Source organism: Gasterosteus aculeatus, chromosome 16, assembly GCF_964276395.1.
Source record: "Gasterosteus aculeatus chromosome 16, fGasAcu3.hap1.1, whole genome shotgun sequence".
NCBI classification, from domain to species: Eukaryota; Metazoa; Chordata; class Actinopteri; order Perciformes; family Gasterosteidae; genus Gasterosteus; species Gasterosteus aculeatus.
Genome location: NC_135704.1, coordinates 5,948,686 through 5,969,815, shown reverse-complemented (window position 1 = coordinate 5,969,815; position 21,130 = coordinate 5,948,686). Strand labels below are relative to the sequence as shown.

Genomic DNA, 21,130 nt, shown 5'->3' with positions numbered 1-21,130 from the left:
TTGAGACTGGAGGTATTCTAGACAAAACACGCTAAGGGAAGTAGATAAAACATGGGCAAAACTCAAAAAGTATCTTAAATTTACAAGTCAGTTTGGATTAGTATTATTAGCAAGTAATCACTGTTACCCAAATCACCACACAAATGATTTAATTAAAACAAGTAAACGGTACGCTGTCTTGTAGAATACCAGCAAAGAAAGAAAACAAAGTATAAAGGTTTTGATTAACAAGCACAGTTAACGTAGAAATCTGCAACGTAACTCCTGCTCGTGCCCGTTGCCTATGGGTGGAGCTAAAGCTTCGCGCGAGTGCACCGTTGCTGCCATAGCAACGGCCTTAGCAACGTCACACTGGCTGAACGTCAGTTAAATAGCTAACGTTATCGTTAGCTTATGATAACTAACATGAATTCCGCCAAGAGGAAAAAAAATACCACTGATAGCTTCTTGCCACCAAACTCACCGCCGGTAAGTTTAGAAACCATTATGTGAGGTTGGAAAAAAAGTAACGTTATATCAATTTCTTAACGCGGAAAAAAACGCATCTGCCATGGGGGTTTAGTTAACTTAACGTTAGCTTAACTGAACATGACACCGAGCTAACATCTTTATCAGTTATTGTATTGTTAAATGTAGACACTTAACGCTGCAATATCATTACAAAAAAGCTCAATGTCTTATAACGTTAGACACTAATTGGATTGTAACTAATGTTAAACGTCAAACACAAACCTAGTCTGCACTCGTGTTCCAGGTTTACAGAAAGCAGCCCTGGATGGACGCCAAACCTTCCTTTTTGCTGTTTCCCCCCCTCCAGAAGACCCCTCTAGGGACCGAAACAGCTGTGAATAGTGAGTTCAATGGTGCAAGTTTGGAGTTGGTAATACTTTTTAGTTAACTTTGTTAAAACATTTTGACTTCACGCCACCTCGAGCATTAGACTAGAATTCGGATTAGGTCATTCCAGCTACTGTTGGATTTTTAAGGACTGTATTATTTCTGATTGAACTGTGTGTGCTGCAGAAGATCACCCGACTGACGGGGCGGACGGCGGACTAATTCAGAGTTATGGTCGACGCCGGAAAATGCTCCACAGCAGCAACGCAGGGCCGATCCACAGGCCGTCCAAGCATGGCAGCAGAAGCCTCACACAAATGTATAGAAAGCGCAAGAATCTCCGGGGAACTCTGGTGAAATTCATATGGTGAGTGGGGGTATTTGTTTTTATTGACCTTAACCTTCCTGATAATTCCTTTTATGCATGTAATCATATCTTAGATGTTCCTTTGGTTTGGATCACATGAAGGACATGAATAGACAATTTAGTACTTTAAACAATCCCACTCCTGTATAACATGTAGAGCCAATTGTTGTGACTCACATTTCACAATTCTTTTTAGCCAGCAAGAGGAAGAGGAGGTGGAGGAGGGGGAAGAGGAGTTTGGCAACTCCCCACCACGTGGTTCTTATAAATCTTCAGAAAAGAATAATCGTGAAATGGTGAAAAGCAAGAAACCTTTGATGCTAAATATCACAAGCCCATTTTTGTTGTCTAAGTGTCCATAATGAAGGTGTTGTGCCCATCACCCTTTACAAAATCCTTTCCAGGCACTTGGCATGTTGCCTTCTAGTCACTGTTTTGTTTTGTCGCTCTCAGTGGTTACACTTGCTAAGTATTATACTCTCTCAGTGTAGTCTTTGTCGTGTGTAAGACATATCTGATATAGTGGTATAACTTGTGCTTATGCATCTATAGAGATTGTTTTTACTTATCTTTTTATATATTTCTTTTTTTTTTTAAATGAGTGAACTCAAATGAAGTTGGTGTTGGCTAGTGGAATAGGAATATTTAAAGCCCCTCCAATAGTAAATGTTCTGCACTTAATATTAATCATATGCTCCACACCAATTAGCTTTCTCTTTGTCCAGTGATCACCCCGTCACCAGAAAAGTCACACAATGGTTTGTAAAATTCTATCTTGCCAGAGATATAATTACTACATCCAGAAAGGGATTGACCTGGAGAATGTGGCTCCGCTGGGGGACTCTTTGCTGAAGAACATTCAGGAAATGGTATCCAACCACCTGACGAGCCAGAGCACACCGTTTGAGCGACTGGTCACTGAGATTAACGAGGACTATCTGCTCTGCGTCAAGGCAGCAATCTGTATTTATTTCCATTTAAACTTTCATCAACTCTTACTAAAAATGATTCAAGACTGGATAACTACACAACTGGTTAACTTATTCTTCTACCAATATCTTTGGTTTTTGATTGCAGTGAAATATACATTCAGAGACTCAAGAAAGGACGAGGACAAAACAAAAAAACGTCCCTCTCACAGGCTTGAGTAAGTCAGCAGGATATGTCGGAGAATGTTGCGTTTGTACCTTGTGAGAAGTGTAACACAGAAATTCAGCCTTTTCTAAGTAGTGACTGGATGGCTTTTGCATTGTGATTCATATAATTTGCTGGAGGAAATGAGTCTGTTAAGTCTGTTCTCCTATTATCTGTCACTGTCAGAATGGAGGTATTGCCCAAACCATGGAACAAAGCCTTTGTTCGTGCAGGAAAGAGGATGAAAGATAGTCTGCACTCTTTCAACCCCCTAATGCAGCAGGTGCTCGACGTGTGGCATGTCTTTTACAAGTAAGTATGCAATGATATCATTTTGGGTTCTGAACTATTTAGAATGAAACTGAAATTAGTTGATCAAACTCACTCAACAGCTCAAAGCCAAATTAGCCTTTTATTTTTAAATACTTATTTAAAAAGCAATGGGTGTGAATCTCCTGTTTGCATGAGAAACTGTGTTTTCTGGTTTCTACAATTTCCGTTGACAGTATTTACCAGTTTTTGTACAAAAGTACCGCCGCAGCGTGGACACCCATCTAAAAATTGTCCGCCATTTTCTGAATTCTACATTATCCCATGTCCATATCCCATGAAAATACATTACAATCACGGTGGTATCTCTGTTTGCCTATTGTTTCACCTTGTTGGATGACCTATTTGCAGGAATCTACGTCTGATAGATGTAGAGGAGTTCCACAGCATGAAGGAGTCCATGGAGCTCCATGTGTTTCAGCAAATTGTCACCAGCCATGTTGAAAACGCCAAAGGAATCCTCCTCAAAAAGTGAGTCCTCATAACCAAAAACCCGTGCTTAGGCACACCCGTTTTCAATTGCCATTCGGAAGATGAATTGAAGCTCCCTTCACCTTCCAAAAGTGAACTAGAATTTGAGCATAAGAAGGTGCGCAGACCTCTGTGGGTAGTTCAGGGGTCCGAGGACATTGTTGCCTTTCTGGCAAGTGTTTGGCTGGCTTTGCTTCCATTAAGGTGAAAGAGGAATGGTTTTGGATCAGCAAAGAGACAGCATGAAGCCACGCATTTGGTCCTTTGCCTCGGTTTCCCCTTTGGTATTATTACTATTTCATTATTTGACATTTTTTGCATAAAATCTTCCATGTGCTTCTTTCTACACCAGTTGGGTTCCCAGAGTGCACGACATTTACTATCAGGGGTGCCGGTCCGGGCTGGTTCCTGCCTCACAACACAAGGCCAAACTGCCTGCTTTCTTTAACTGTGTCGCTGCTCTGATGACCTCCCAACTGCAGAGCCTTGCATTGAACTCAATGACGGACTATACACACCTACTCTCCCAAGGCCCGGTAGGAGAATGCTTAAAAAGCCCACATCACCTCAGAAGAGTCCCACTGGAATACGTTATCATGTCATTAAAATATTGTTTAGATTTTGACTGAGACGTACAAGTGGACCCTAACAGTTTCCCTCTTTGTCTGCCTTGTTTTGCTTTGACTTCCACCATCTTAGCAGTCAGGCTTTGTGCTGCATCTGACCCTGGAGGACAGGGAGATCAAGTTTGAGCCCGAACTCAAATTGTACTTGGAGGTCCTCCTTCACGTCTATGAACTCCTACTGAGCTCTATCAGCATGGTGCCTTGCGTGGAAACCAAACTCTACTTAGAATGGGTAAAAAGTGAAAGTGTGTGTGTGAAGTATGCAAAACAGAAGTTTTGCATTAAATCATGCCTTCATATCGGGTGTAATTCACTTGTTTGACAGCGATGTTGCAACAACTTCATGATCATTATCAAGAATCACTATTATTATTATTATTATAAATATATTATTATTTTTTCTTATTTAGCCTACCCGCATTGATAAAAAAGGCATTGGGGATACACACGAACTCTAGCCTCCAAAATGATCACAAAGGCGAATCAACACTGCTCTAAAACAACAAAAACAAAGTATCATAAGTGCCTCAATACTTTGGCACATTGTGAATGATCTAAACTCAGTTTTGGTCCTGCAGTATTGTTAGCCAGAGGCCCCTATTCCGTATTTCAAAATGGCAATAGCTCATCATGGCATTAAAATGTCTTGTTTTTCAGTTTGTGTTCATAACCCACTCTGTGTCCTCCTAGTCAGGAAGCCGAAACACCCTGAAGCCCATCATCCTGCCAGAGATTCTCCAGGCCCAGCAACAGGAGGTGCACGCTGTGTTCTGGGCTGAAGCTGTCAAGCCCAAGGAGTACGTCCACGAGTATGATCAATACGCCTCACTGGTATCCAGGCGGGCCGAGCAGGATGTGGAGCAGTTCCTCAGCGAGCAGCACTCCTTCCAGGAAATCATGGCGGAGGTGGTTCGCTACCAGCAGCTTGCTGACCACATCCAACACACATCATGCCAGGTGCTTGATCCAGCACGTTGGAATCATCAGAAATGATTTGATGGCTGTAAAAGTTAGATATTACTTCGGCATGTCAGACAATTAGCTTTTGGTGACATCTTAAGAAGCCTAAAATGTCAATTAATATGATGAAGAGTAGAATTTTGAGTGACAACAATGAAGTAATAAATGAAATAAATTCCGATATATCTTTACGTTTGACCACTCTCTTAAATGATGTTGATTGTGTTCTAACCGACACTCCAGGCTGTGCGTCTTGGCATGTTTGAGGTTCAGTCCCATAAGCTCATCCGCTCTCTGGTAAAGCTCGCCCAGGAGCTGCAGCAGAAACTGGTCACTTGGATGCTGGAGGACCTCCAGAAAATCAACAAAACGTTAGTCGGTTTTGCAGTTTTCTCATTTTCTCCTCACAACCACCTTAAAAAGCCCAACAGTTCACTAACTGGTTTACCATCACATTTGTGTTTGACCTCAAAAAAACAGTGCACAGAAAAACAAAGACTGCTTTGCCGTTCTGGTGTCTCCTTCAAAATAACAATTGGGGCAATCAAGGAAGCCTTTTTGGCTTCAGTCTCTGTGTTAGAGCTTTATTGGCCTCTATCCAAATGGTGACACCATGTTCTTCTTCCCCCAGGCTCTGTGATGAATTTGAGAAAATTGCAGAGAAGGCACTGACTACACCAACTGACACTCAGAAACTGATCGAGCTGAAGGTAACTAACCCGAATGATTGTGTCACGGACCCGCTTGGAGCTGTGAGTTACAGTGCATACAATTGCCTCTCACAATTCAGTCCACTAAGCTGTAAAGATACAGATCCAAGTCTCTACATGTTTTTGTTCACACCTACTAACTGGAATGTGTCAATGGCTGCCATTAATCACCTTTTCTCATTTTTAAGTATTTCAATTTTGCCTTATTGGGGAAGTGCTACACTAGTTTACATTGTTGCCCTGTGCTCCCACCCAGGCCTTCATTAGTAAGGTTCGGACCACAGAGATTCCTCTGTTGGAGCGAAGATTGGCAAAGTCCGCCACACAGTTGGTTTCCCTGATGGATGTCACCACCCTCTCGCCATTGGACGAGGAGCTCAACAACAAGGCCTTCCACTGGCTCAACCGTATGCCATCCATCTTTAAGGAACACCAACAGATCATTACCGAAACGGCCGAGCAATATCAGAGTGGCCTAAAGGTCCGTGTTGCTACACTATATCTCGAACAACTCAATTGTTGACTGGAATGTTTTTATATCACTACTGCAGAAAACAAATCTTTCATGTGGATGAAAAATGTATTTTGCTGGCGTTTCCGTTTGTGCATTCAAGTTGCGCCGCGACCGCTTTGTGGAAGAACTGGAGAGCTACAGCGCGCAGGTGGAGGACTTTGCCTCCGTTGGTGAGCTGGCGGATCTCAATAAGCACTTGACGAAATCCAAGGCCCTCAATGCTAAACTGGAGTTAGCAATGGAAAAGGTACACAAGACTTTCAATGCTTTGCAAAAATAGAGAACCAACAGTTAATAATATGTTTGCATCAGTACAAGTCACCTCTCATTGGTGGATGCGATCCATGCTGCTTGAGGTATTAGTTTATTATTGAGCAATATATTTGACTTTAGAAATGCTTCACTGAACCAATTATATACTGAATATAGAGTAGGTGAGATAGACATGCTTTTGATAGATGAAAGATACACTATCATTGCACACTGGATTACTGTATTGTGTTTAAAGATGAATTATTAGAATGTGCATTTAAATATGTTTCCTGTAGATGGCAGCATTTGCTTGACAAAAAAAAGAAGAACTCATTCCCATGTGTTGGAAGAGATTTGGTTATTGACGTCCACACAATCAAACTCAACTGTTTATCCTTCCTTCTTTTCTTTTTATTTCTCTCTTGGTTTCTTTGTTCCTACTATGCTTTCGCCTGTACTTCTCTTTCCGCCTTTCTGCCGCTCTGGAAAGATAAACAATTTCAATCTAGAGGAGGAGGCCTTCGGCTGGTCCGTGTCCCACTATCCGCAGCGTAAGAAGATCCAGGACCAGCTCAAACCCTTCCTGCACCTCTACGAGACAGCCACTGCTTTCCTGAACCAGTACGAGCAGTGGGTCCATGGACCGCTGTCGGGTGTGAACCCAGACAAGGTACCACAGTTTGGAAAATTGGACACGATGACGTGTGTACTGGGATGTTGCAGGATTTATTTGTGTCATCCTGTAAGATATCTAGCAGTAACAGCTGGTTCTGAGTACAAAGCTTCATTTGAAATTTGGTTTTCTTTGAAGGCGTTGACAGCTCTTTCTTCCTGTTTTCCTTTAAACCTATCCAGCTTTTCAGGTTTCATTCACAGTAACTCTACAGGATTTCTATGAAGCTGCCTCTCTGCACGCTGTTACTCACACACCTACACAGGCATTTATGGATTTCGGTCTTCAAACATACTGCATGCCATACATCAAACATGTGGCACATCAGCTGTTTTGCTTTGATAGGCTGTGTCTACATGGCATTGATGCAATTTTTTTTATAGCTTGTAAGAGACTGAGACGCGCACTTTGGACTAAAACTTCACAAACACATTCACTCATTGGACCCAATGTCCTGTTCCGCACTTTTCGATTTTCTGTTTCTTTGCGTACCAATGTTGGGAAGCGAGACAACTCAAATGGGCTTTTGTCATAGCAGTCGCGAGACAAAGCGGTTTTTTGGTTTGTTGTTTAGCATCTTTCAACAACAAGGGAATGCAAAGTCCTTTGTACTGAAGATATAACGGCATAAAGACGAGACATCCAATTTCAAAACATTTGACACAGCCCCTTTATTTCTCTAATATTGCTACTGGGAAAAAGGAATGAATTACTCATTCTAGTCTAAGTACTCATCTTTCCCTTAACTGCGCTCCGTGCCCTTTGTCAGTCAGTGTTACCTCATTACTGGTGCGTTTACTACACTAAGAGTGGTTATTTCCAAACACATCTCACTTTAGCAACCACTGAATCCCCGAGGCAACCCCAATTAACAAAGCAACTGCCTAGAAACACTTTGGTGTCCTTGGAAGACACCAGAGCAACCGCCCGGTACCCCCGAGTAACCGGCCTTCACAGCAACAGCTTAACAACATACCGGCAATCAACTGGTTCTGCCATAGCAACCACTGAGACCCCATAGCACACGCTTAGCAACCAATCCGATCTACTCACTTAAGCCTGCCCTGCCAGCAACTTCACAACTACTTTCCTGTGTTCACTTCCTATACCATTTTGTGATAGGACAGAATTTCTTATTCATAGTGATTGTCTTTTCTGTGGTGTCTTGTACCCTTGTAGTTAGAGATGGACGTTGGTAACTACTGGCGCACACTGTACAAGCTGGAGAAAGGCTTCAGTGATGTGCCCAAAGCCCTGAGCATAGCAACCACAATGAAGATGAAGGTGGGAGACTTCAAGGAGCACCTTCCTTTAGTCCAGGTACGACCCTGACAGAAACATTCCACATCTGTAGTCCAAATAACTTTCATTTCAATTACTTTGAAATATTGCTGATAATTCATCATACTGAATACATTCAAACGTCTCTCTAATAGATTGTTTTGACTATCACGTTTAAAACAAGACTGAAAACTTTTATGTTCAGCTTCGCCTTCTGCTAAATTTGACCTACATTGCACTTTTAACCTCTGCTTTTAATTAAACAATTTAAATAAGATTTTAATTTATAATTTCATTTGCTGTTTTTAATTGTCTTTTAATTTCTGCATTTTATTTCACTTTATTGTATCAAATGTTATGATGTGAAGCACTTTGAGTCTGCCTTGTGTATGAAAAGCGCTATACAAATAAAATTGCCTTGCCTTGCCTATAAGTATAAAGTCCTTTTGTACTTCTCCACCTTCATAGATACTGTGCAACCCGGGCCTTCGTGATCGCCACTGGGACACCATGTCGGAGGTGGCTGGCATCTCCCTGCAGCCAGCTGATAAGCAGGCATGCGTGGCTCAGTTCCTGTGTCTGCACCTGGAGCAGCACCTGGACCGCTTCGAGGGGATCAGCGAGGTGGCCAGCAAGGAGTACTCCCTGGAGAAGGCCATGGAGAAAATGGCCAGTGAGTGGGGCAAGATGGAGTTCAACCTGCTGGCCTACCGAGAGACGGGCACCTCCATCCTGTCGTCCGTGGAGGAAGTGCAGATGCTGTTGGACGACCACATCGTGAAGACACAAACCATGAGGGGCTCACCCTTCATTAAGCCATTCGAGGTGGAGATACGGTGAGATAAATGGGGATTTAGAGCAGAAATCCTTCAATAAGTAGTTGGAAAGTAAGCACTCGTTGAATTATATCACTCTGGAAGTTGGATGGGTATTTCTGTGTTTGGTGAAGCACTCCTGACAGCAGAACACACAGATTGTGCTGTAGCTTCAAAAAGCGATTCAAACAACTTCCATTGATCGTATTGGTTATTTCATTTTCATCTGCCTCGGAGTTCAACACATGATGCAATTCCCTGATCCTCTCTGTAACATGTGAGATAATCTGCAATATACTCCCTTTAGCTTTTTGAAACATATAAAAATATAAAATATTTGTCAGGAAGCTAAAGCAGCTACTGTGACATTTTTTTTGTAATATCACATTTAAGACCTTTGTAATTCCATTGTGTAGATCTGTGGGTGGGAGTGGTTACCCTGGTGAGGATTAAACTAAATACATAGATATGGAGAATGATTGCGTTAATTGTTACTGTACATTCACGTGTACTCATCTTCTCCTGCAGGGAGTGGGAGGGCAAACTGTTGCTCCTCCAAGAGATCCTGGATCAGTGGTTGAAGGTTCAGTCCACTTGGCTCTACCTGGAGCCCATATTCAGCTCCCCGGACATCATGATTCAGATGCCTGAGGAGGGACGTCGTTTCAACACTGTCGACAAAATCTGGAGGGACACCATTAAACAAGTTTTACTGGTAGGTTGTTTGATATGGTTTTAACAAGATAGTATTTCTGCAGCCGGGTGCAGTAATGACTAGGACGAATGTCTTTAATATAAGCGACTCTTTGTGGATAGCGGATGGAATGGATCAATAGGCGAAATCCTAAGGGGGAGCAGATAGTGCCAAGATATGAGCGTTGCATGTAATTACAGACCACTGGACCACAATCATAACTTTAAGGGGGAACTACACTGTATGCTGTAAAACAGATATGTCAAAAAATGGCTTTGGGTTTGTAATAAAGTATGTCGTCCACGGTATACCCTTAAAAACAACTATTAGCAGAACAAAAACTCCATCATCCATGTAGGCGGACATGTTGAAAGAAAAACATTTGCCCTCTCGTACTGGTTGACCTTGTTTAAAGGCAACTTATAGTGAAATGACTTGACTCCAAAGATAACAAAGAAACTGTTCCCTTTACAGGGAAACTGCTATTTGACTGAAAGGTCATAGGTTTTTTAACAGATAAATCTGTGCTTGAAAATTGTATTGACATGCCCCTACCATTATACAGACGCCTTGTCACCCCTTAGGAAAATAAATACCCTTGTTAGATAAACCCAAACGACAAGGTCTAAATCCAAATATTAGGCTGTGGTCCATCTTTTTAACGTGCTCGCCGTCTAGAGAAGAGTAAATGCTTTTAACAATAGTGGAATGGACAGTTTGAGGAGCACACGGTGCCATTATTTCCAAGAATATACGAGAATAAAAGCATGGCGGCAGCCAATTAAATCTTGGTCGACTAGGAACACATCCAACAATCAAATTGGGCTATTGACGGTACAGGGCCATTTCCTGCAAAAGAGTTGTAGTTATTTCCACACAACTGGTATGATAATGATCCTCGGTAACTGCACCACACGTTTCAGTAATGCAAACCAATCATCAACAGTGACATGCTGCACACCTGATTAAAAAAAGTTTACTGGTCAATTCATTTGACCGTAATTAAGACACAGCGCCGACTTCTATGATGAAGTCAGTGTGGCGAAGGTAACAATAACACAGAGCACAGCAGGGTGAGAATGAAATACGGAGAACCAGCAGCTCAGCGGTGTACAGTAGAAGCAGGAAAAGGCCGTGCAGAGAGAGAAGGAATCGTAGGAAAAGGGACCGAGGGCAAGACGGAAACAACAGAGCGAGGATGGAGAGTGTTGCACCAGCATCCTCAAAGAGTTTCCAAAGGGTAATTGGCGTCCTCAGTAGACCTGAAATGAGACACATCAATTTCAGACAGTGTCCTACAGAAAGCTCAGCCTGACTGCGCCATCAAATAGGAATTATGGATTTTGTCTGGAGGGGGCAGGGCCGCACTGAGCCACAAAGAGAATGAGGTCACCGAGGGACAGGCAGCCTGCACATGCAGATGTGCATGTGACCTGTCTCTTCTCCACTGTGAGTTGTGTGCACACACTTATCCAGCTGCAGAACATATGGTCTTCATTATCTTGCATTTATCAAGACATTTTTCCAATATTTTAGGGACATAAATAGCAACAGTTCACCCCCAAATCCCATGTGCATATCTTTCTCCTTACCTGTGGTGCAATTTGTCTGTGTAGCGTTTTGGGTGTAAGTTGCTTAGTTTTATATTATGGCTCTCGGCTTGTGGTGCTCAGATGTTAAGAAATACATTTTAAAAAACTCATTTGAAATGTCTCTTTCCAGAAATCATGACCCAGTTATTTGTTAAGTCTTTTCTTTCAACCACGATGGTGTGCTTGTATATAAGTTAGCATTGCAAAAAAGTGTCTTGTGTCAACTGTGATGTCACGAGAGGCGCCGCCGCTCTCTCCGGGGTAGTTCAAAATAGTGCGAGGACACCGGGTTCAAAATATAACAAAAGGTTTTAATTTCCGTCCTTCAGGTTCAACAGAAAACAGTCAAAACAGGGGGTAACTCAGGCTTCGGTCAATCTTTGCCGGTAGAACTTAACTTAACGGAAATCCACTTCTGTAAGGAAAACAACACCGTCCTCCCGGTCTCTCCTGCCTCCTCGAATCCTTATGGCTTGGTCTGCTCTTCTCAGCTCGTCTCCCTCCAACGGTGTGTCTTCCACCTTTATGAAGGCCTCCGGGTCGTCACACCCTGATGGGTCTCAGGTGTGAGGGGAATGCTCTGAGTTTCGGGGCACCAGCAGATGGAGCCATAGTTAGAGCCATCGCCGGTGAACGTATCTCCCTTCCAAGACCAAGCCTCTCGTGACATCACACAACACATTACCCTCATGCGTATAATGCAAACTAGAGCAACTAGATCAGACACAGCGCTTATTTACTTCACTGGGTCTAGACACCGAAGAAGTGTTTTTCATTGTTACCGGCTCTGTGATTCAATGAGAAATTCACTCCAGGGTTTCACCGGGCGAGCTGTGGTTATCAGACCAACCACTGGGAGCTGCTCAAGATCCACTCATCATGCAGCGCCTCACAGTCTCTCCCTCTTTTAATGTGTCGCCTATGTAGTGCTGCAATGTATTATTTGCAGAAAATAAAAATAATAAAAAATAAACAGGGCCGATTTAAAAGACTCATTCCTATGGACTGGCTGTCCTTTAACGTCGCCGCTCACTGAACCTTTAACCCCTCTAACGAGCTGGGGATCGGAGGAAGAAGATGACTGACATATTGTCTGCTAATAAGCTGATGTATTCAGCCAATACAGCACTGTAGTCAGCAAAAGAGTATTTCACTTGATATCATACTCATGATATGATCTGCATGATGTGCACTGAACAGAACATTATTTTTCATGGATGTGTGCTGTGTGGCAGGTTGGAAGAAAGAAAGAATTTTTCAATTATCTGTATATTTCTTTAGCCACACAGATTCCAAACCTGCCGTATCAGCTGCGTACAGTTGCTTTTCCCCAGTGACGCCATCTGTTTGGTGCATAAAACCCACATTATCACACATAATACATGCATTAGAGCATTGTTATCCCTTCACTGTCCTCATGAATAGCTTCCCGCTGGCAGCCTCAATATAAAAATAGCCCGGTTATTACTTTGTCCTGATGAAATCTAAGAAAAGCTAGAATCACTGTTCATCAATCAGACACCCTTAGCCGGTGGAATTGTACGTCCCAATGAAGCGCTGTCAAAGCTCAATCATTTAATTTATCCTTTGAAGTGTATCAGTTAGTGTAATTTAAGCTGTTTCTACGGAATATTGCCTATTTGTTTAATACATTTATCATTTTGCTGAAAAGTCACCTTGGATTGAGGTCACAGCCGCTGCTTCCACTTAAGTCATCACGACAAATCAAAAGCTAAAAATAAAAGATCTAAATATTTTTAGTCTCTCATTCAAGATACTCTCTGCGGTTTGGAGCAGAACTTGATTAGAATGATCTTTCAGTGGCTTCCCCTCGTTTCCATGGACAGGGAGCATCACTTGATGCAAATCAGAAGTTGTGCCCCGTCAAAGCGATGCAAGCTTTTTTTTCTCCAAAGCACATTTGAATAGACCACCGATGAATAACCGCTGCCTGCATATTTCTCTCATGTTATTACTTTATTGTAGCAGCATTCTGGCATCAGTGCAATCTCTTTTTAAAATTTTCCATCTACACATACAATTTCTATTGACATATTTATTGATTTGGAGAGGGTTTTTTTTGTCTGCGCGTTGCTAGGAGATGTGAAAACTCTCGCATCCTGCAAAATCAGGCTCAAGGCAAATTGATTACATCAAACAAAGATGAAAGTACACCGTCCCTTCTGTAGGCCTGCTATATTAACTGTAGCAGCGGCTTCCCCTTGAAGTTTGTATTATTGTTTCCATTGGCGAAAGCTATGTTGTTCATAAGCGTAGCGCTGGAGCGGTTTGGTGGTGATTAAAACCCTGTAGAGCAACAAAGATAGTTTTCGGTTGCGGAAGAAGATCAAGCAGAGATGGCACCTCATGTTCCTCAATTTTTTTTTTTACATTGACCACACTTTATTTTCCTCTTCATTTAGCTATTTTCTTTGTTTTCTTTTACTCCATTCAGAGCATAACATCCACCTTTTTTTTGAATCACCCAACAGGTCCAGACAGTCACCGGCCAACCTCGGCGATTGGATGGACTTTTTTCACAAGTCACTTCCTGGGGCTGATAATGCCAGAAGATATTGAGTTTGTGTAGACATGAGATTATGTCAGAGCTGTAATATTTCATAGGTGACAGGCCATCGGGTGAAATCTCCTTTGCTCTCCTGTCATAGATTTGTTTTTTTCGGGGCCGCTGTCTGACAAGTGGGCCTGGATGTTGTGTGTCAGTGTTGCCTTCACGGCAGCGGGGCAGTGTTGGAAAAATAATGAGCACAACAAACCGCTTTTCTCTTTATATGTTTCCTTGTTTCACAAATGCCTTTGTGCATCACATAAAAGTGGTCTTTTGCTCCATTAGCTCTACAGTATTAATTAGAACCAATATAAAACTCACAGATCCATTAATGTGTTTTCAATACATTGTAACGTCACAAGAGGTAGCTAGGAGAGGGGGGGAATAGGGCTACCGAACTAAAAACAGACAAAAATTAGAAGGTTTTACAAAAAAGGTAATGCTTCATTTCTTTCCCAAAACAGGCAATTTAGGAAATCTCTTGCAACAACAAAAAAATGTCCATTACCAACAAAAAGTGTCCCCGAGGAGAAAAACAGTTCCTTAACTAAAAAGGTCTGTCTTCCAGTCGACTTCCCGGGCTTTTGTTCCGGGCTCCTCCATGTAGGTCCTGTTCCCAATCTGCTCTTCCCCTTTCCTCCCAGCCAGGTCTTTATACTCTCCGGCCGACCTCAGTTAGGTGCCTTAAACACCTACAGCTGGGGATTGTTGAGGCCTTCTGGGAAATGTAGTGTCAGCGGCGGCCATCTTGTACCCATCCTGTGCACGGATGTAGCGGCCCTCTATTACCGGGCCCCTTGTGATGCCACAACATGTTGAGGCTGACTCCTTGTGATAAAATGAAAGAGCCCATGTTCGTGTTACAGCACAGAAATCATTGCTGAAGTTAACCGAAAGTACTTAACCAAGACTAACCTGCTTTAAACTAAACTGTTCTCTTGTCGCCGGTTTTAGGACAAGCATGTGTTGGAGGTGATAACCATCGACCAGATGCCGGGGAGGCTGAAAAAGTCCAATGAGCTCCTGGAGATGATCCTCAAAGGCCTTAATAACTACCTGGAGAAGAAGCGTCTCTTTTTCCCACGCTTCTTCTTCCTGTCTAATGAGGAGTTGCTGGAAATCCTCTCTGAGACCAAAGACCCGACAAGGTAAGCAGCTAAAACACGTAGGCATCACCCAGTCAAGGATATTTATCATTAAGTTAAGAGAATAGTTGTGTACAGTTGGACTATACTGACAGTAGTGGCCATGATTTGCAGCACCGTAGCTACTGAGTTTTCATCAGGAGTCTACCAAGTTCATTAATCAATAAATGAACAGACCGCTTTCCATAAAACGACTGAGATTTATTATGGGAAAGAATAAGCAAGTCTAGAAAATGGAAAACACTGTACAAGTAGTTTCTTCTTTTGAGACCGCTAACAAGCATGCACACCCACCCCCCACAGTCCTTAGTGATAAGCTAACCGTGTCTTATTTTCACCCAGAGGCGTTTGGTTAATAATGAATGCGAATCCAGACCGAAGATATTCTCTTTTCTTTTTCACTCCACCATTCCTTTATTCCTTCCTTGGCTTCTGGGACTTGTCATCACATCAGCAGAGATGCGCACGGTCACAACCTCTTATGTAACAAAGGGAAGAGAAGGCTGTGTAGTGTGGGGAAAGCATGAATTTCAGTCATCGCCCCCTGAATGCAGTGCTGGACCGACGAAAAGGGGACATAGAGAAAGCGAGGCATGCAAATGCCAAAACGTCAATGGCATTGTGACTCTCAATGTCTCTGTTGAAAAAGCAACATGGACATAGAGATATACTGCAGAGCAAAAATAGAAAGAAGAAAAGTTTGCAATAATGAGTAGGACTTGGCAAACATTGCACTTGAGTTGCAGTGACCCAGATCAACAACCGGCTTCACAACATCAAAAAATGACAAGACAGGGTGTGAATGTGAGTCGTCTTCTGGTAGTTAATGTCCCTAAATGTTGTAAAAAGTAATATTCATAACATAAAAAAGCAAAGTAGGTCATTGACCTTTCAAAGAGTAACGTTAAATAACTGTCGATCTGAATCTGTCACCTTGGAAATAGTAGCTTGATTTAGCGTACACGTGTTTGCTAATCACAAATATAAAGGGTAAAAAGTGATCAGGGACACTAGGAGATAATAAGTTCTTCTTTTAATGCTTCATGTCTGCAATCTTCGGCGAGGGGGGGGGGCGTTTAAATTGGGTGCATCATAACTACATGTACACTCTGTATTGATGTGGTGTACTAAACCACCTCCGCTCTCCTGGTCAACAACAAGAATTAAAAGTTATTCTCTATCCCCCCCCTCCCCCCTTCTCCCCCACCAGAGTGCAGCCCCATCTGAAGAAGTGCTTTGAAGGCATCGATAGCGTGGTGTTCACTAAAAAGCTGGACATCACCCACATGAAAAGCAGTGATGGCGAAATGGTGCAGCTGCTGGACACCATTTCCACATCCAAAACCAGGGGTCAGGTGGAGTTGTGGCTGCTGGAACTCGAGAAGGGCATGATGGCCTCCCTGCAGAAGGTGTTGTGTGGACTGTTGTTGTGCTACTGGGAATTGAGTCTGGACTTTCCGATGCTTCTCCCCACCAGGTAGTTAAAACCTCTGCCCACCCCTTGTGGTTTATTGTAGGTAATTGGGGAGGCAATCAAGGCGTACCCCGTTGAGTTAAGGATGAATTGGGTGCGTGCTTGGCCGGGCCAGACCGTGCTGTGCGTCTCACAGGTCTACTGGACGAAGGATATTCATGAAGCAATTACTTCAGGACAAAAGGTGAGCAACAGTTATATATTATATTTCTTTACATGCGTATGTATTCTGACTTACAGTTTACATATGTATGGTCACGGATCTTTCCTACAGATGTTCGCTTCCAGCTGAGTCCAGTTTGGGCCTGTTATGGACAGCTTTGACGTTACATTTAAGCCCCAGAACCGAACATTGATTTTTCTACAAGATGCATCCCTTTGAAATCTCTTTGAAAGGCTGTTCTGCTTTTTGGAGGGTTTCAAGAATCCTCAAAGAGGCTTGTAACCATCTGGTTAGAAAATAGCTCCTTCGTGGCACGCATTTATTTTTTTATATTTTGGCTCAAGTCATCCAAGTTATGATTCATCTTAGCATGTATATATAAATTCATCCCATATTCCCACATTCAGTATTCAGCAAACCAACATGTTTTTCTGGAACCCATCATCCAAAATATGTTCTGCTGTAACCATGGTAACATACACTGGGTGTAAGTATTTCATGTCAGACAGTGCATGAGAGACACCTGATAAAAAGAATTACAAAGTTCCCAAGATGAGTTCAACCACAGTGGTTCGGCTCGGATAAATTGCGTTAGAAAGTGATTACCTTTCAATGAATGTGTCACTTACAGTAATGACCGACCTGGTGGCTCTAAGCAACCATCTAATTCAAAAACGTTTCAGCGATTGAACAGAGACTGAAGTGTATTAAATCTGTCACGTCAAATGAAGAGCACCTACATCTGATAAGCTGCCCCATTTAATTTTGTACACGTAGCCAACCGAGGACTGCAGTCCTGCAATTCCATTTGGTGTTAGACTGGAAAAAACATTTTCATCATGCTCAGCCAGCAGATAGAAGAGAAGAAAAGTGTGTTGTTTTTCTGGTGAACATCTCGACTTTCAGTTTGTAGTCTTGTGGTCTTGATAGCGTCCTCTCCAGAATGCACCGAATCATTTTCAAACCACGCCTCTCTCCCCACAGGCGCTAAATGCCTACCTGGACCAGAACAACAGACAGATTGACGACATTGTGGCACTGGTACGGGGCAAGCTATCCAAACAGAACCGGGTGACCCTCGGCGCCCTCGTGGTGCTCGACGTCCACGGCAGGGACGTGCTCGCCACGCTGGTGCAGAAGGGGATAAGCGACGAGAACGACTTTGAGTGGCTCAGCCAACTGCGCTACTACTGGGTGGTACGTGAAAGGGGCAATTTAAAGGGGAGTTCATTTCAACCTATCGAACGTACTCTGTGACTGACCCCTGAACTCCGCCCCCGTGCAGGAGAACCACCTCCAGACCAAGATGATCAACGCCGGTTTGTCGTACGGCTACGAATACCTGGGCAACACTCCGCGTCTGGTTATTACCCCGCTCACTGACCGCTGCTACCGGTAAAGCTACGAAGAGAGCACTCACCGCCCGTCTTTGTCTGTAGCTCACGAGTGTGAGATGCTTGCAGCTCAAAGTCTTGTCCGTCTCATCATGACTTTACAGCCTTTAAGATGTAGGTCGCTATTTTTACCGCTAAATTATTATAACCAATCACCTGCCTTTACTAGGCTGCAAAGAAGAGCTCCTTCTGTCTTTTTGTTCGTTTCTTCTTCTTCTCCAAGTTGTTCCCATCTTTAAGAGATGTAACACGGTTGCTGAGCTGCCTGGTTCTTCCTTACCATGTTTCTGGAAATAATTGATGTTCATGAAACCTCTTTGTTAGTGTACGATGCTCCCCAGTTACTGTCTCCACGAGGCCGGACTAAATGGATCTGCTTCGTCTGTAAATGGCCCCTTGCTGATCAGTGCGTTGGGTTAACAACATTATCAACCAAACAACTTTGGATTATTACTTTATTCATTTCAACATTATTAAAGCGTAATAATACAGGGCGTACCTTAATACTGTGAGTCAATCAAAACACATCCAAATGGCTGATTAGATAATATGAACATAGAGGAGTTGTGACAACAGCAACAAACACTACTTAGAAAAATGTGTTTTCAGTGTGTCTGAATGCCGAGCACTCAAAAGCTGCCACCTTCCACATTACAGCTTACCTGCAGAGAGGCTCTCAAGCACTTCAATATTTTAACCAAACGTTTTGTCAGCGGGCTGAAGCGTAGCTATTCTGACGTGTGTGTGTGTGTGTGTGTATATATGTATGTATACACACGCACACACAAAGTGCTGTGACGAATCGCTGAAATCGTTGACAGACCATAAGGTGTGTTCCCTCTACTTCAGCACTTTGCTTGGCGCCCTGAGCCTCCACCTGGGAGGGGCCCCGGAGGGCCCGGCTGGCACGGGAAAAACGGAGACAACCAAAGACTTGGCCAAAGCGGTGGCCAAGCAGTGTGTGGTCTTCAACTGCTCTGACGGACTGGACTACATCGCTTTGGGAAAGTTCTTCAAAGTGAGTGCAGTCTCTCTCGCCATGGATTAAACACACAGCACCAGTGAAACAAGTTGCAATAGTTCTCTAAGGACATTCCTAGGTTGTGTACCCCCTCCCTCCCCCCTCTTCTGATACTGCTGCACTGAAACCACAAGAGCCAAAATAAATGATTGCAAACATCTTATTTTTGATTCCACTGCAACTGTCCACACAAATTTCCTCCCACTCGTCATACTGAAATAGCTCTCATATACCCAGGCAAAACTCGCTCATATGTACTTTAAATATGTGTTATTGAATCGTGTGTGTGTGTGTGTGACCAGGGCCTTTTGTCCTGCGGCGCTTGGGCCTGCTTTGATGAGTTTAACCGCATTGACTTGGAGGTGCTGTCTGTGGTGGCTCAACAGATCCTCACCATACAGAGAGGTTTGTGCTGTGCTTTTTTTTTTTTTTACATTTTTCATCCCAAAGCTTCAGTGTTACTGAAGCACATTTTGGATGCGGTATTCTCAGATTTTAGACTACAAATGGAAATCAACACAACGCTGAAACAATTTGTGTAGGCTGGCAAGCAGAACTTCACAGCAGCGTGTCCTGTGTCTCCTACGGGCTGTGAACGCCTCGTGCCCTAAGAGTCAAGAACCACTGGGCCATGAAGATGTTTCTTTTCTCAAAAGGAAAGTTTCAAAATGAAAATAGGTCTCCGTTGCTTGACTGCTGCTGAAGCTGTTTTTCACAGAAGGTTTTAGAGCTGGCGTTTGATACGACAACAAGAGCTTAGGTGAACATTTGTGTCTTAAAGGGGCTCGAGGTGTATATCAGGCTGTCCAAAGAGACACTGGCGCACACTGATCCTTTAATAGTGCAAACCTTTCGACACAGCACTCCTCTCTTCAAATGTCCCATCAGAGTCAATGGAAGAACAAACTGTACCGCCCCGCCTCTCCCCACATCTGTGTGTCCAGGAATTGCTGCCCATGCTGAGATGCTGATGTTTGAAGGGACTGAGCTTAAACTGGACGCCTCCTGCGCTGTCTTCATCACTATGAATCCTGGCTACGCTGGACGCTCCGAGCTTCCAGACAATCTCAAGGTACAGCACAAGGACAGCTTGTGGGATGCAAACTTTGAAGCATATTGACAATCAATATAGATAGAGTAAGGAGTTTGAATTAGTAGTTCAAATGAAGGCCTATTTATTTTGCCTGTGTATGTTGTTTTTTGAATAATGTATTATAGGCTGTCGATGTCAGCCACCGAGTGTTTTCTTTAACTTTAATGATTAATGAGGCAGCTTTCAGTGACTGGAACGTTTCCAAGTCATGCTGAAATTTCCCTGCTGAGGATATCGTTGGACATTTAGGCAGCAAAACCACAAATTGGAGAAAGTTTTAACCTTGGAGGAAACCGAACTAATCTTTTGGCCCACGAAATATTTAATGAAGTAACGTCGCTGATTCCTTGTGCATAAATGCGTACACGAATGAAGATCTTTCCATACGGCAAAAAGTGTCTCTCTTCACCAGGTTCTTTTTAGGACTGTGGCCATGATGGTGCCGGACTACGCCATGATCGCAGAGATTGTGCTCTACTCGTGCGGCTTTGTGAATGCACGGCCCCTTTCGGTGAAAATTGTGGCCACTTATCGACTGTGTTCGGAGCAGCTGTCCTCACAGCATCACTACGACTACGGGATGAGGGCTGTCAAGTCTGTGCTCACTGCAGCTGGAAACCTTAAGGTATCTCAACACAGCTTCACTTTGATGTGGCGGAATTCCTTTCTTCTTTTACCTGAATAAATTGCCACGGTATTTTATTTCTGCCCTCTGTCAGAATGTCTTTTATTCATTTTTTTTTTAATTCTGTTCCCTCATAACACATTTTAAATTTTGAAGACTAAGGAAAAATTGGTGTGCAACAATTTCTCAACTTTTGCTCAGTCTGTGCTGGGGGAAGTAAAAAGGCAGACATGCACATCGCCCTGCGTAATGTTCCCCCACATCTTAACAACGGATTTAGTTACTGTTTGTTTAAGTAGGGCTGGATTACACATGGGTATTTGGATTTTGTGCACAATTGAAACTTAGTTTATGCCCGTTGACACAGCAGTAATCTTTTAGGCAGTGAAT

General features: G+C 43.1%; 1 protein-coding gene across 1 annotated transcript in view; it reads left to right on the top strand.

Annotated features, from left to right (window-relative positions):
* Window positions 1-303: 303 nt before the first annotated feature.
* Window positions 304-21,130, top strand: part of dnah7 (dynein, axonemal, heavy chain 7) — a 58,438-nt gene continuing 37,611 nt past the window's right edge. Inside the window, exons 1-28 of the mRNA XM_078090071.1 lie at window positions 304-468; window positions 755-851; window positions 1,024-1,204; window positions 1,401-1,500; window positions 1,987-2,167; window positions 2,282-2,351; window positions 2,525-2,650; window positions 3,020-3,139; window positions 3,492-3,675; window positions 3,839-3,997; window positions 4,456-4,722; window positions 4,969-5,096; window positions 5,357-5,435; window positions 5,692-5,916; window positions 6,050-6,196; window positions 6,692-6,871; window positions 8,054-8,194; window positions 8,624-8,991; window positions 9,499-9,685; window positions 14,780-14,973; window positions 16,181-16,379; window positions 16,488-16,628; window positions 17,592-17,804; window positions 17,893-18,002; window positions 18,851-19,019; window positions 19,325-19,427; window positions 19,967-20,094; window positions 20,528-20,740. Of these exons, the coding sequence (XP_077946197.1) occupies window positions 394-468; window positions 755-851; window positions 1,024-1,204; window positions 1,401-1,500; window positions 1,987-2,167; window positions 2,282-2,351; window positions 2,525-2,650; window positions 3,020-3,139; window positions 3,492-3,675; window positions 3,839-3,997; window positions 4,456-4,722; window positions 4,969-5,096; window positions 5,357-5,435; window positions 5,692-5,916; window positions 6,050-6,196; window positions 6,692-6,871; window positions 8,054-8,194; window positions 8,624-8,991; window positions 9,499-9,685; window positions 14,780-14,973; window positions 16,181-16,379; window positions 16,488-16,628; window positions 17,592-17,804; window positions 17,893-18,002; window positions 18,851-19,019; window positions 19,325-19,427; window positions 19,967-20,094; window positions 20,528-20,740 (4,485 nt within the window). The 5' untranslated portion in view covers window positions 304-393. The remainder of the gene's footprint in view (window positions 469-754; window positions 852-1,023; window positions 1,205-1,400; window positions 1,501-1,986; window positions 2,168-2,281; window positions 2,352-2,524; window positions 2,651-3,019; window positions 3,140-3,491; window positions 3,676-3,838; window positions 3,998-4,455; window positions 4,723-4,968; window positions 5,097-5,356; window positions 5,436-5,691; window positions 5,917-6,049; window positions 6,197-6,691; window positions 6,872-8,053; window positions 8,195-8,623; window positions 8,992-9,498; window positions 9,686-14,779; window positions 14,974-16,180; window positions 16,380-16,487; window positions 16,629-17,591; window positions 17,805-17,892; window positions 18,003-18,850; window positions 19,020-19,324; window positions 19,428-19,966; window positions 20,095-20,527; window positions 20,741-21,130) is intronic.